This window comes from Piliocolobus tephrosceles, chromosome 2 (assembly GCF_002776525.5).
Source record: "Piliocolobus tephrosceles isolate RC106 chromosome 2, ASM277652v3, whole genome shotgun sequence".
NCBI classification, from domain to species: domain Eukaryota; kingdom Metazoa; phylum Chordata; class Mammalia; order Primates; family Cercopithecidae; genus Piliocolobus; species Piliocolobus tephrosceles.
Genome location: NC_045435.1, coordinates 86267304 through 86281366, shown reverse-complemented (window position 1 = coordinate 86281366; position 14063 = coordinate 86267304). Strand labels below are relative to the sequence as shown.

The following is a 14063-nucleotide window of genomic DNA, read 5'->3' as shown; positions in this document are numbered from 1 at the left end:
CCCAGACTGGAGTGCAGTGGCCGGATCTCAGCTCACTGCAAGCTCCGCCTCCCGGGTTTACGCCATTCTCCTGCCTCAGCCTCCCAAGTAGCTGGGACTACAGGCGCCCACCACCTCGCCCGGCTAGTTTTTTGTATTTTTAGTAGAGACGGGGTTTCACCACGTTAGCCAGGATGGTCTCGATCTGCTGACCTCGTGATCCGCCCGTCTCGGCCTCCCAAAGTGCTGGGATTACAGGCTTGAGCCACCACGCCCGGCCAATTTTTGTATTTTTAGTAGAGATGGGGTTTCACCACGTTGGCCAGGATGGTCTTGAACTCCGGAGACCTCAAGTATTCCACCTGCCTTGGCCTCCCGAAGTGCTGGGATTATAGGCATGAACCACTGAACCTGGCCCAAAGATTTTTTTTTTTTTTTTTGAGAAAGAGTCTCGCTCTGTCGCCCAGGCTGGAGTGCAGTGACTGGATCTCAGCTCACTGCAAACTCCGCCTTCCGGGTTTACACCATTCTCCTGCCTCAGCCTCCCAAGTAGCTGGGACTACAGGCGCCCGCCACCTCGCCCGGCTAGTTTTTTGTATATTTTAGTAGAGACGGGGTTTTCACCGTGTTAGCCAGGATGGTCTTGATCTTGTGACCTCGTGATCTGCCTGTCTCGGCCTCGCAAAGTGCTGGGATTACAGGCTTGAGCCACTGCGCTCGGCCAAGATTTTTAACTCCACCACTCGCTCCCCACCTCATCTAGGGACTAGATTCTTGCCGGAAGGGTAGAGTGTGGGACAGGGCAGCCAGGCCTCTGAACTGACTTTCTTCTCCCAGACTCCCTTGGTTGGCCCCATTGCATCAGCCTAACTTCCTGTTGATGTCAGACAGGCCCTAGTTAGAATGGGAGTGTCACAGACACAGCTAAGCTCAGCACTGACCAATATTTTATCCCAGAAGAATTCCCACAAGGTTTCCTGTAGAATGATCTTGTGCCCAGCCCAGGAGAGCCAGGGTTCTCCCTGACTCCGCCCTGGAGTCCCCTTAAGCGCTTAAACCATCTGATGGGGACAAATGGAGAGGACAGATGAGGGAGCAGGGTGGAGCCTTTTAGCAGAATGCTCCTCACCCAGAACTCGCTGCTATTCTGCAGCCAGCAAGGATGTGGGGCTGAGAACTGAGGCCAGGGCCTCACAGGAAAAAGGTAAAGGGGGAGGGGTGGGAACTAAAGCTCATTTGCTTCCCCAAGTATCCAAAGGTCTCCTGGATGGAGAAGAGCATTGGAGTGAAAACCCCAGCACAAACCTTACTGGGGACAGTGGGCAACCTTGTCGGGTTAGTAAAAACAAATGGTGTGGCCCTGGAAAAAATGAGGGCCAGAGGCTGTGAATAAAGCAGTGGATGTGTTTGTTCAGTACACCAATGGGAAGAAGCAACCAGATGGCAGGAGTACTAGGGGTAGGAGAAATGCCAGGCAGATTCTAGTACCAGGGCAAGAAGGAAGATCACTTTGTTTGCAGAACAGGGAGGGCACAGGGATGGCTCTGAGCTCCTACCTAAGAATGAGAAAGCTTGCTCCTTCTTCCCTTCCTGGATGACCCAGGAGCCCTGGGTTGGGATGCAGTGACCTCATTTCCAGCTCCTTCCCTTCTGGAAATGAACTTCCCTATCTTCACTCAGAAAACAAGGGACTTGGACTAGAGGCACTACACAGCCCTTCCAGGATTCTAAAGGAGGAAGAGTTTCTTCTTCTGTTTCCAAGGCTGCCTGCTAGAAGAGGACTTCAACAGCCATCCCAGTTGGATGCACAGCAGGACCATGGAACTTCCCTTCTGCACCATAGGGACCCACCCTCCACTCTACCACTGTCCATGAAAACTGTTTTTGTTTTGTTTTGTTTTTTGAGATGGAGTCTTGCTCTGTTGTCCAGGCTGGAGTGCAGTGGTGTGATCTCGGCTCACTGCAATCTCTGCCTCCTGGGTTCAGGCAACTCTCTGCCTCAGCCTCCCAAGTAGCTGGGATTACAGGTGCCTGCCACCACACCTGGCTAATTTTTTGTATTTTTAGTCGAGATGGGGTTTCACCATTTTGGCCAGGCTGGTCTTGAACTCCTGACCTCGTGATCCACCCACCTCAGCTTCCCAAAGTGCTGGGATTAAAGGTGTGAGCCACTACGCCTGGCCTAAAACTGATGGTTTTATTTTACATACGACTTGGGACTTCTTAGCCTCCTTTTCTTTTTTTCTTTTTTTTTTTTTGACAGAGTCTTTTTTTTTTTTTTGACAGAGTCTTGCTCTCTCATCCAGGCTGGAGTGCAGTGGCCCAATCTTGACTCACTGCAACGTCCATCTTCTGGGTTCAAGTGATTCTCCTGCCTCAGCTTCCCCAGTAGCTGGGATTACAGGTATACACCACCATGGCCGGCTAATTTTTTTGTATTTTCAGTAGAGACAGGGTTTTGCTATGTTGGCCTGGTTGGTCTTGAACTCTCGGCGTCAAGTCATACGCCTGCCTTGGCCTCCCAAAATGCTGAGATTACAGGCATGAGCCACCAAGCCCAGCCTTCTTTTTTTTTGAGCCAGAATCTTACCCTGTCACCCAGGCAGGAGTGCAGTGGCGCGATCTTGGCTGACTGCAACCTTTGCCTCCCGGTTCAAGTGATTCACAGTCTCCCAAGTAGCTGGGATTACAGGCACACACCACCATGTCCAGCTAATTTTTGTATGTTTAGCAGAGACAGGGTTTCACCATGTTGGCCAGGCTGGCCTCGAATTCCTGACCGCAAATGATCCGCCTGCCTCGGCCTCCCAAAGCATTGGCATTAGAGGTGTGAGCCACCGCACTTGGCTTCCTTTTCTATTTCTGAGACAGTCTCGCTCTGTCACTCAGGCTGGAGTGCAGTGGCACGATCTTGGCTCACTGCAACCTCTGTCTCCCAGGTTCAAGTGATCCTCCTGCCTCACCCTCCCAAGTAGCTGGGATTACAGGTGTGTGCCTCCGTGGCTAGCCCTCCTTTTCAATTGGTTAGTGTCTTGTGGTTTTCCCACCTTTCCACAGTGGAAAATGGCTCAGGACTGAGTGACATGAAGACAAGCCCAGGGGTTTACACTCAACCCTTGCACCCAAGCTCTGGGTTAAGATTTTGGGGTGCTGAGCACTACCCCTTTTATAAGGAATTTTGTAAAATTTTATCCAAAGCATCACTCACAACTCCACTTTCTTTACTTACATAAGGATTTCCGCCCCATTGCTGCCAGGCATACTGAGCTTCACAGTCCCTATTTCTTTTTCCTGGTGCCTGGGCCTGGTTCTCTGAACCTGGTGGTCACACTCATGGCATCTGGCACAGAGTTCTCTAATAATGGGGATACCTAGGAGGTTCCGAGACACCTTACAGTCCTGGGTTAGTAACCTGGATCTCTTTCCACCTCTTTAGGCATTTTATAATCTACCCTTCCCCCTTCTTGTGGGTAAAGTGCTCCTGAATGCTTATGGTCCAAAATAAGACTTCTTTCCTATCCATTTCCAAATCTTTCTCCAGATCCACCCTAGAGGAAGGGATCAGAATCTTTCACATTCCAGCAGCTGGTGACAGGCCAGAACAGGGAAGAGGTGAGGGCTCTGCTGGCTCCATAAAGGAGTGCATATGGAGGAACAGGATCTCTCTCTGCCTCTCAGTTTTCCTAAACATAGTTCTCAATTCCTGGCGAGGACTCCTCCCTCTCCACTTCCTCCCCTAGTCTCCCCAAGGAGGGAGCAGGAGCATCTGAACGCGGAAATCGAGGTGCTAGTCCAGACTGCTCGGTCGGCTTTAGTCATAGCTTGATAATGCCCAGCTCAGGTCTACCACAAGCCACACAGCTGCTTTCCCTGTTCAACCTGTCTGTGACAGAAACCACGGGGGCCCAGGCAACCAGTATCGAGGCGGTGGAATCGGGGTCTTACACACAGTTCCGCGGGCAGGCCACCGGCCAGGACACGCGGGGAGCCACGTAGCCGGGAGGGTGGGGCTGCCCACCGACCCAGGACGCGGCAACGGACCGGGGAGGGCGGAGCTCCAGCAACCGCCTCCCGCCCCCCGCCGGCACCCCCGGGCTCCCACCTGGTCCCGGCGCGGCCTGCGCGCTAGCGAGGTTCGTGCGGTGAAGTACTGCTCGAGCTCCGAGTCTGAGTCCTCTTGGCTGCAGTAGCCACTGCTCGTCGTGCTGCTCCAGGTCATCTCGAAAGAAGGCGTCTCCGCCTCGCCCATCGCCGCACCCGCCCGTCCCCCTGGTCCCGCGCGTCCGTAGCCGCCAACCACCGCCCCGGTCGCGTGCGTGCGTGTACGCGTGTCAGTGTGCGCGTGCGCCTGGGCCAGCGCCGCGCCGCAACCGTTAAGACTGAAACGTAGATCGCCGGGAACTAGCTCTTGTGTAATTGGGGGAGGAACGCCGGGGCGGGGACACGCACACTTAGCCTCGAGGAATGACCTCATCGCTCCGGCAGCTCCACTCAGAGACCCCACCTACCACAGGGAACGGGGCGGGTGCCAGCGTCCGCGCAAGCGCACAAGGCGAGGGCCGGAAGGTGCGGGAAGTGCGCGTGCGCGGAGCCTGCGTCCGCCTTAGCCCGGGTCTGCTAGAAGCCGGTGGAGTCCTTGCGGAGCCGGCAACCCAGGCACCCCTCCCAGCCGTCGCTCAGAATTAGCCTCTCTCTGCCGCCGGGAAATCGGCACTTAGAACGCTCCTTGCGTGCACCACCCAGGCAGCCCTCGAGAATGCCTGCGCTGTGGCCTGCCCGTCTTCGCCCTTCCCATACGCCCTCGGCCCCGCGCTCACCACGTTCGTGTCCCGCTCCACCGCGGGTTCCCAGCCCAGGTCCCGGGGCCCGCAGCAGTCCAGGCAGACGAGCGCGCGGCAGCGGTAGTGGCAGGTGAACTTGCAATCTGTAGAGAGGCCTGGCCGTGAGGCGGAGGAGTCCCAGGTCGGGGAAATGTCCCGGAGATTGAAGGGAAGCCCCAGGAAGAGGGCCGTTGCCCGCCAGGCTCCGCAGGCCCGGCCTCAGTGTTTTACCTCACACTGCTATGCGGCCTTTAATGTTGGCCACCCTGGGCGTCTGGAAACCGGCCGGAAGGCCACAGCAGAGGCCTGCTCAACAGTTGGATCTCTGTCGCCTAGCACAGAGCTTCCCCTTTCCTCATTGGCAATTAAAAAAACAAAAACAGGAGTCTTGCTTTTGTCACCCAGGCTGGAGTGCGATGGCACGATTTCGGCTCGCTGCAACCTCCGCCTCCTGGGTTCAAGCGATTCTTCTGCCTCAGCCTCCCGAGTACCTGGGATTACAGGCGCCCGCCACCACGCCCAGCTAATTTTTGTATTTTTAGCAGAGACGGGGTTTCACCATATTAGCCAGGCTGGTCTCGAACTCGTGACCTCAGGTGATCCACCCGCCTCGGCCTCCCAAAGTGCTGGGACTACAGGCGTGAGCCACCGCGCCTGGCCCTTCATTGGGAACGTCTATGGAATACATCTGCCCATTTACTTGAAGGAAAAACTAAACACCTTTAACCTACCTCTGCCCTCTGGTTGTCATCTGTCTCTGCTCCCCTCACACCAAAACATTGGTCTCTATACACTCTAATCCTTCACCTTCACTCTCCCGTCTACCCACTTCAGCCAGGCTTGCCTCTCCCTCCAGGAAACTGCCCAGGACAGGGTCCTCAGCGATCTATGTGCTCCCAAATGGAATGCAGTGTTCCATTCTCCATTCTCACCCCCTCAGCATCATTTGAAGCTTGCTCCCTTTGACTCTCAGGGGCTACATTGCCAGTTTTCCTCCTACCCCCCTGCAGCTCCTGCTCAGCTCCTTTGCAGATTCTGACTTAACTTCCGTATCTCACGATGAAGTCTGGGCTCAGTCCTGATCGCTGGCCTGGTCTGTCTACACAGTCTTCTGCCCCAGATCCACAGCTGAAACACGGACACTCAGATTAGATCCTCTGTGGCAGTACCTTCACTAGGATGTCTAAAAGACGTTTCAAGTGAACATGGCCAAAATTTAATTCCCTTTTCTTCCACCTCACTGCTACCCTTGCCCAGCTTCCTCTTTGCAGCAAAAATGGCCACTATGCTCCCAGTTACTGGAAACAAAAACCCAAACTTATCTTTGATTCCTCCCTTGTCTCTACCTCTGATAAACATGCCCAAATCATCCTGCTTCTTATCTCCATGGCCACTTTATTTCTCTTTGAGAATGCTGCAGTGTTCCAGCCTTTTTCTTCCTTCCTTCCTTCTTCCTTTTTTTTTTTTTTTTTTGAGACAGAGTCTCAATCTGTCCCCAAGGCTGGAGGGCAGTGGCGTGATCTCAGCTCACTGCAACCTCCGCCTCCTGGGTTCAAGCAATTCTCCCACCTCAACCTCCTGAGTAGCCGGGATTACAGGCACCCGCCACCATGCCTGGCTAATTTTTTTGTATTTTTAGTAGAGACGGGGTTTCACCATATTGGCCAGGCTGGTCTTGAACTCCTGACCTCAGGTGATCCACCTGCCTCGGCCTTCCAAAGTACTGGAATTACAGGCCTGAGCCACCGTGCTCGGCCCTTGTTTATTTTTTGTATTCTGTCACAACTTTGTGCTCCCCCCTGCTGAATTTGTGATGTCCTCTTATACCAGATGAGAGGGTCTCCATGCACATACAGACCTGGGACACCATCCATCCACTAGTTCCTAAATGGGTCAGAGCACTGACGCTCAACCCAGACTCCATGTTACAATAATTTGGGGATTTTTAAAAATTTACTGCTGCCTAGAGTCCACTCCCAGCAGCTGATTCAATGGGTCTGAGGTGGGATCCAGGCTAGAGGGTGGGAGGGCTGTAAAAGCACCCCTGGTGATTCCAGCTGGTGTCTAGCTAGGGGAGAGCTTTGCTTGCTGGCGATTCCCAGGGGTGCAGAAGGACTGCTGGGTGTGTGGCTGCCTTCCATATTTTAGCATCTGATTCAAGGGTGTTTGCTAAATACTCAACAAAACTCCTGCTTGCAGGGGGCGCACCCAAGGTTCTAACTTTTTCCAGGCTCCCTCCCATAGGTGGGTAACTTCCCTTCACCCCAAAGATTCTGGAGGGGGTCACAGTGAGTGAATGTTTGAGAAGAGGCAAGCCTGGGAAGATGGACTCCAAGGACAGTAGGCACAAACCCTTTCTCAAGAAAGGCCAAGGCATTTTAACGATGAGAAACTTGAAATCAGCATATTTTTACATATAAGCTGCCACCTCTGCTCATCTGTGCCCCTAATACTAGTGGAGTGCGACAAGGAATAAACCATTTTCGCGCACTCTTCAGCGATGGGGCGAAAGTAACGGAAAAGTAACGGACCTCGGGAGCTGTCCCTACCGACCCCCTCTGCCGCGACTTGACCCGCGGCGGCGCTGCCCCTTGGCTGCCCCTTCCGCTCTCGTAGGCGCACGGGGCCAGCTACTCACGCGCGCACTGCAGGCCCTTGCGCACGACGCCCCAGATGAAGTCGCCACAGAGGTCGCACCACGTGTGCGTGGCGGGCCCGGCGGGCTGGAAGCGGTGGCCACGGCCCGGGACCAGCTGCCGTGCGGGGTTGCACGTGGTGCCCCGCGCGATGCGCAGCGCGTTGGCACGCTCCAGCCGGGTGCGGCCCTGCCCAGCGCGCCCAGCGGGTGCCAGCTCCCGCAGCTCAATGAGCTCAGGCTCCGCCGACATGGCCCGGTCGGGCCGGTGCTTCGCTGGCTTTGGGCGCTAGCAAGAGCGGGCCGGGCGGGGCCACAGGGCGGGCCCCGACTTCAGCGCCGCCCCCAGGATCTAAGCTGGGCGGCGGAAAGGAGCTGAGGAGAGCCGTGCAATGGAAACCTGGGTGCGGGGACAGGCTCGCTCTCGCAGAGCCCGCGCCTTGCCCTTCCTTCCCTCCTTCGTCCCCTCCTCACACCCCACCCCGGACGGCCACAAAGACTGCGACCGCAAAGCACCACGCGGAGATACCCGTGTTTCTGGAGGCCAGCTTTACTGTGCTAGAGGAAGAGGGTCCCCACATCCGGCCCTCGCCCTCCTGGCCCAGTTTGCTGAGGAAACGCACTTGGCCTGCCCACCAGGTGGGGCAGGAAGTCTCGAGCCTTCCCTTGGGGTGGGGAGGAGGGGGATGGGTCAGCAGCTTTACCGCCCGCTCTGCTCTCCACTGCGGAGACTGGGGCTCCGGCAGAGGCTGGACTGTGATCTTGAGGTTCAGGGGTGCATTCTGGGTGGATTCCCTTGGCATAGGTGGTCGGCCCTCAGCAACTGCAACCCTCATTTGGCTCTGTCACCCTGGGCTGCCAGGACACAAGTCTTTCCATGCTTTTCCCAGTGCTTGACTTGGCACTCCCTGCAGGCAGGTGGGTGTTGAGGATGGCAGTGCATGTGGGGGATGTGGCAGTAGGGCTTAGGGGTCCAAGGTCCTAGGATACCCTCACCTGCAGCAATACCACTCATTCTGGCATCGCGAGCAGCGCTTAGAAGCATCTGCACTGCAGTAAGCACAGCGGGGCCGCTCTGGAGCCACTGCCTCTAGCACGTCCAGCCTGTAGGTCTCAGCCCACCTGGGGGAAAGTCAGGAAGGTCTGACTGGCCCTGGAAGGTGGGGACATCCCCGCCCACATCCATGCCTCCTGCATCCCATCCACTCCTCCTGCCAGTTCCACAGGACTTACCTTTGTGCCTGCAGCCGCAGGTCCTGCTCTGAGGGGCTGAACACATGCTGGAGCTGGTGCTTGGCAATTGCCTGCCACTTGCCTCTGTTTTCTCGCTCCAGCCGCTCCCAGATTTCTGGGATCTAGGGGAGAGGAGTGGAGAGTGGCAGGAAGGTGCTGGTAAAGTAGGACAGTGGTCCTGAGGAGCTAACTTTCCAGTGTCTACCTGTTCCAACACCAGGTCCTTCTTAGGGGGCTGGGTTTCAGTCAGGGCCAGATGGGCCAGGAAACTCTGCAAGTGGGCCAGGTTGGGCAGCTGGTCCAGTAGTGTGTCTGTGAGGAAGGCCCGAAGCTGCAAGAGTGTCCATTGGAGGCCAGTGATGCAGGTGCTGGCCAGGGGGCCAAGGAAAAGGAAGGGGCTGGGTTGGGCTGAGCATGCCTGTGGGGGTCCATGTCCCACTAGCTGGTATGTCACCTGAGGCCCAAGGACTGAAAAGAGCACGGGGGTTGAGGTGGGTGGGCAAAGATAAACAGCAGGAACGCGGTCAGGGTAGGATGGGGAGGGCGGTGCTGGGGCTGTGGGGGCTGGTGCAGAGGGAGTCCGACCTTGAGTAGCTGTCCCTTGGCAAAACTTGTCAGGCAGTAGCGCGCCTGGGCCTCAGGGCTTAGCAGCAGGTTGTACAGGGCTATCCACACTTGCCCGTCCAACTTGCTCAGCTTTTGCTGCTCTGAGGGGGCCACAGTATGCCAACGGCTGCCCTCGAACTGCTGCAGCTTGCCTGGGGAGAGGAACCAGCACACTGGGTGCAGGCATTCTCTTCAAGTGAGCCAGCTGTGGGGGCTGGGAGACTGACCACTGCCTGGGAATGGTGGGAGAACCTGGGCCACAGGACTTGCCCAGGCTATAGTGCTGCTAACCCCAGAGCAGGGTGAGCCTCAGTAGTAGACACATGGGCCTGGCCTGCTGCAGAGCTCAGGTCTAGGCCAACCTTGGCTGAGGCATCCTGGTATCCTCAGATCGGCTTGGGGATGGGGTTTGTCTTCGTGTGTGCAAACTGCCCCCTCTATCAAAAAGATATCCTGAAGCAGTAGCCTGGGGCTTAGGCTGGTGCGGGAGGACCCTACCTCCTTCCCACCGGTTCCACGGACTATGCTCCAGCAGTTCCACCAGCAGGCAGGGCAGGTTGTGTGTGCTAAGCATACGGCTCAAGGTGCTGAGAGAGAGGCTAGGGGGAGGGACGTTGTGAAGGAGGTGAGCAGAGGCAGGCTACAGGCCCAGTCTTCCAGCCCTCCATGGTAGGCCCAGGCCCAGTCGGACTGCCCACCTGTCCACACAGTCTGTGATGTAGCGCAGTACTGAGAGGGCCTTCAGTGCAATCTCAAATTCCATCAGCTCTGCCTGCTTCTGCAGCTCCTGCGAGGTCACACAGTGTTCACGCTGGGCCACCCTTGCCTGTGCAGGCCTTGGGGAACCCAGACCTAGGCTTTCACAACCCTAGGTAACCTCAACCCACCTGCATGGGGTTGCTGTCCTGGGACCCCGCCCCTTCAGGGGGGCCACCACAGCCACTCCGGGCCACCAGCAGAGTCAGTTTGCGGTGGCAATAGTCTACCAAGTCCAAGACAGTGTCTTCTGCTGACTCACACGCCTCCTGGGGAAAGGGGGAGGGAAACTTTCTGTGTCTGATGCCCTCTCCACACAGATACAACCTCCCTTCCTGCCAGGCCCTGACCCGAAACTGTGGCCCATGGGCAGAGATAGTCCCTCACCTTGTGGAAGAACACTGTCTCCAAGAGGTTGATGATGGAGGCCTCATGGTGCACCTGACGGACAAAGAGAGGGACAGGGCCTGTGGTAGGGATAGGGGCTACCAGCTCCCCTCCCCAGACCAGAGCCCTCTGAAGGAGTGGGAGGAGGTATGAACCAGGAGCCTAGCTCACCACCATGTAGATGGGAAAGGTGTTCTGGGGCTTGAAGTCCTCCACCCTGCAGAGCACGGGGAACACCTTCTGCTTCCACATCTCCACTGCGATCAGCTCCTCCACCAGCGTTGGGACCTTTGAAGGGTGGGGTAAAGGACAGGGATGAGATGGGCCTACCTTTGCCTGGCAACCCTCCCATCCCTGGCTCGGCTCAGCTCAGCCCAGATCTCCCCAAACACTGCTGGGCCCCTAAGCTATCCCAAACCCCATGGCTGTCCTTCCTGATTTTTCTCTTGCATTTCAGACCTTCGTTTCCAGCTGCTCCCAACACCTCTGTGATGTCCCTCATGCTTATGTGACTGGCTCCTGCCCAGTTGCCAGACTGCCTTGCCCTGCCTGCACCTGCACCCTTATCCTCTCCCCGCCCATTCAGGCGTCCCTTTCAAGTCAGCGCTTCTGCTCATGCCCTCCCTCTTGTCCCTGTCCTGTGGTTCTCCAAGGCTCTTGTGTGCCTTGGCCTCACTGTTACTCAGGACCCTTCACAGTGCCCTGTTCTTCTTATCCTATCCCCTTGTATGAGTTCCACCTTTCTCTTGCAAAGGAATTCTTTTTTTTTTTTTCCTTGTCACCCAGGCTGGAGTGCAGTGGCACGATCTCGGCTCTCTGTAACCTCTGCCTCCCAGGTTCAAGCAATTCTCCTGCCTCAGCCTCCCGAGTAGCTGGGATTACAGGTGTGCACCACCATGCTCAGCAAATTTTTGTATTTTTAGTAGAGGCAGGGTTTCACCATGTTGGTCAGGCTGGCCTTGAACTCCTGACCCCAGGTGATCCACCCGTCTTGGCCTCTCAAAGTGCTAGGATTACAGGCATGAGCCACCACGCCCGGCTTTTTTTTTTTTTTTTTGGTCAATTGATATCTCAGGTCATCTGCTGGTGACACTCACACTCCCTGGTCCATGTTCCAGCCAGCCATCTCCCTGGTTTCTAATTCCCCCTCTCATGTTAGGAAGGCTGCCTCCTTCCATGCCAAAGTTGCACTTCCAGTTATCTCCCCTCCCTCCTGCCCTCCCCACCCCCTCCCCAGCCTTACAGTCAATTCACAGATGCCTTTAGCATTTGGGCCTTCCCCTTGAAGCCTAAGCTGTTCTAGGACCTACAGCTTTCTCCCTAATCAACTCATGCCCTCCACCCAGCCTGGTGTACCAGAGGCCTGTCCAACAGGGACACAAAATGAAACATGTAACACATTCCTCCCTCCCCTTCAGGGAGGACAGGTGTACCAGGCCAGAGGGGAAAAGCACACAGGGGACTCCTGAGGGTTAGAGTAGGTGACATATGGGGGAAGGCAGGAACCCTGCCTGTGACCTCGGAGTACCTTCCCATGGGTGACCAGCAGCTCCTGAATGGGCTCGCCCTGGCTGATTGTGGCATCGAGGATGGCTTGCATGTTCAGCTTCTCCAGGTTCTCGTGCTGCTGGTTCCACCTGCCTCAGAGGGTGTGTAAGTGCATGTGGGTCCACATGTGTGCATTCGGAGTGGGGATGGGGGCTGGATCCTATCGAAGCCTAACCTGATCCTGAGGGGACACAGGGGGCTCAGGAGCAATAATATTCCTGTCTCGGAACACTCTGCTCCCCCATTTGGGAGCCCCTCCACACTGGGCAGCCCCTCCCCCCATGTCAGGCTCCAGCTCCCCCGTTCAAGGACAATGACTCCGTGACTCCGCCTGACCCGGGTGCCTCACCCTTCGGAGCCCATCTCGCGTAGCGGGAAGCTGCGCAGACCCCGCACCAGCACTTCAGCTTCCCCGGGCAGCAGCAGTTCCAGGTCTCCCATATCGAGGCCGGGGTCCGACGGATCCTGGGCAGCAGCCAGGGTGGGGATGCTGAAACACTCGGGGACGACGGACCCCAACGGTGCCAAAGTCTGGGACAGGACAGTTGTGGGACGGTTGGGGAGCGAGAGTTCTCGCAACCATGGAAACGGGTTAGCCGCGCCTGCGCAGTGCGGCCTGGGCTCCGCCCCTGGAGGTGGCTCGCGCCTAAATCCGGGCGGGTCTCCAGCCCGCCTCGCCTACGCGGCTGCCAATCGCCAAAGTATTTGGATTCCCACAGCTTTCTCGCGATGTGGCCCACGAGTCTCTCCTGAGCTCCAGATCCTTGTGGTCTGGACTCTGCCCTCGGACGCCAAGTCGGCTTGCACGGAGTTGGGGGTAACCCCGACCCCATGAGCTCCTCCTGCGGCTGCGGCATCTTGACCCACCCGCTGCTCCTCCTCCTCCTTATGGCTTCCTGGTTCCTCTATTTCTCGCGTCCCGGCTCCATTAGTTGGCTCTTGAAATACTGCCAGGGCGCCCTTCTCTCCATCCTCCCTATGTCCGGACTGTTATCACCTGTCATGGGTTAACTGCGGCAGCCTTTTCTGTAGACTTACTTCCACGCTTGATCCTCACGGACAGCCCCGGAGCCTTAAAAGTGTTTATCAGGCCGGGCGCGGTGGCTCACGCCTGTAATCTCAGCACTTTGGGAGGCGGAGGCGGGACACTTGAGGTCAGGAGTTTGAGACCAGCCTGGGCAACATGGTGAAACCTTGTCTCTATTAAGTACAAAACCTTGTCTCTATTAAAAGTACAAAAATTAGACAGGTGTGGTAGCACACACCAGTTGTCCCAGCTACTCGGGAGACTGAGGCAGGAGAATCACTTGAGCACAGGAGGTAGAGTTTGCAGTGAGGCAAAATTCCACCACTGCACTCCAGCTTGGACAACAAAGGGAGACTCTGTCTCAAAAAAAAAAACAAAAGTGTATAGACATTACTCCCTCGCATAAGAGGGGCTCTGTGGCTACCTCTGGCCCTCAAAATCCTAGGTCGGGTGCTGCTTACCAGCAGCTCTGCAAGACCTACTTCTTGCCTGTCTTGTACCTCGGGGCTTGGATTCTTTCCTCTCCTGCTTGCTTCCCTGGACCTACCTCATACATTCCAAAGAGGTTTTTGCCTCAGGGTTTTGCACTTTGCCTGGAATACTCTTCCTTCAGGGCTCAATTTACATCTCAGTATGGCCTTTCTTGGCCGTTTAATCCAGAGCAGTCCCTGCCTCCAACCCAACTCACTTTTTTTTTTTTTTTTTTTTGAGACAGAGTCTCAGTCTGTCACCCAGGCTGGAGTGCAGTGGTGTGGTCTCACTCACTGCAACTTTCACTTCCTGGGTTCAAGCCATTCTCTGCCTCAGCCTCCCAAGTAGCTGGAATTACAGGCACCCGCCACACGTGCGGTTTTGTGTATTTTTAGTAGAGACAGGGTTTCACCACCTTGGCCAGGCTGGTCTTGAACTCCTGACCTCGTGATCCACCTGCCTCGGCCTCCCAACTCACTCTTGATCACATCTGTTTCTTTGAGATTGAGTCTCTTGTCACCTAGGCTGGAGTGCAGTGGCATGATCTCGGCTCACTGCAACCTCTGCCTCCTGGGTTCAAGTGATTCTCTTGCCTCAGCTT

At 56.2% G+C, this 14063-nt stretch overlaps 2 protein-coding genes across 5 annotated transcripts in view; both read right to left on the bottom strand.

Moving 5' to 3' along the window:
* Window positions 1–7835, bottom strand: part of RASSF1 (Ras association domain family member 1) — an 11802-nt gene extending 3967 nt beyond the window's left edge. Inside the window, exons 1-2 of one of the 4 annotated variants that reach the window (XM_023231416.1) lie at window positions 7438–7835; window positions 4797–4903 (exon numbers count right to left, since the gene is read on the bottom strand). In XM_023231416.1, coding sequence (XP_023087184.1) covers window positions 4797–4903; window positions 7438–7687 — 357 coding nt within the window. In that variant the 5' untranslated portion in view covers window positions 7688–7835. Of the gene's footprint in view, window positions 1–4081; window positions 4477–4796; window positions 4904–7437 lie in introns of those variants that run through there. The other 3 variants (XM_031935205.1, XM_023231418.2, XM_023231415.3) reach the window with 3 other exon arrangements.
* Window positions 1–13089, bottom strand: part of ZMYND10 (zinc finger MYND-type containing 10) — a 17045-nt gene extending 3956 nt beyond the window's left edge. The window contains exons 1-13 of the mRNA XM_023231414.2: window positions 12314–13089; window positions 11945–12053; window positions 10588–10704; window positions 10417–10470; window positions 10161–10298; window positions 9972–10060; window positions 9772–9872; window positions 9253–9425; window positions 8873–8998; window positions 8668–8789; window positions 8431–8556; window positions 7438–8342; window positions 4082–4903 (exon numbers count right to left, since the gene is read on the bottom strand). Coding sequence (XP_023087182.1) covers window positions 8267–8342; window positions 8431–8556; window positions 8668–8789; window positions 8873–8998; window positions 9253–9425; window positions 9772–9872; window positions 9972–10060; window positions 10161–10298; window positions 10417–10470; window positions 10588–10704; window positions 11945–12053; window positions 12314–12405 — 1323 coding nt within the window. The 5' untranslated portion in view covers window positions 12406–13089 and the 3' untranslated portion in view covers window positions 4082–4903; window positions 7438–8266. The remainder of the gene's footprint in view (window positions 1–4081; window positions 4904–7437; window positions 8343–8430; window positions 8557–8667; window positions 8790–8872; window positions 8999–9252; window positions 9426–9771; window positions 9873–9971; window positions 10061–10160; window positions 10299–10416; window positions 10471–10587; window positions 10705–11944; window positions 12054–12313) is intronic.
* Window positions 13090–14063: the final 974 nt, after the last annotated feature.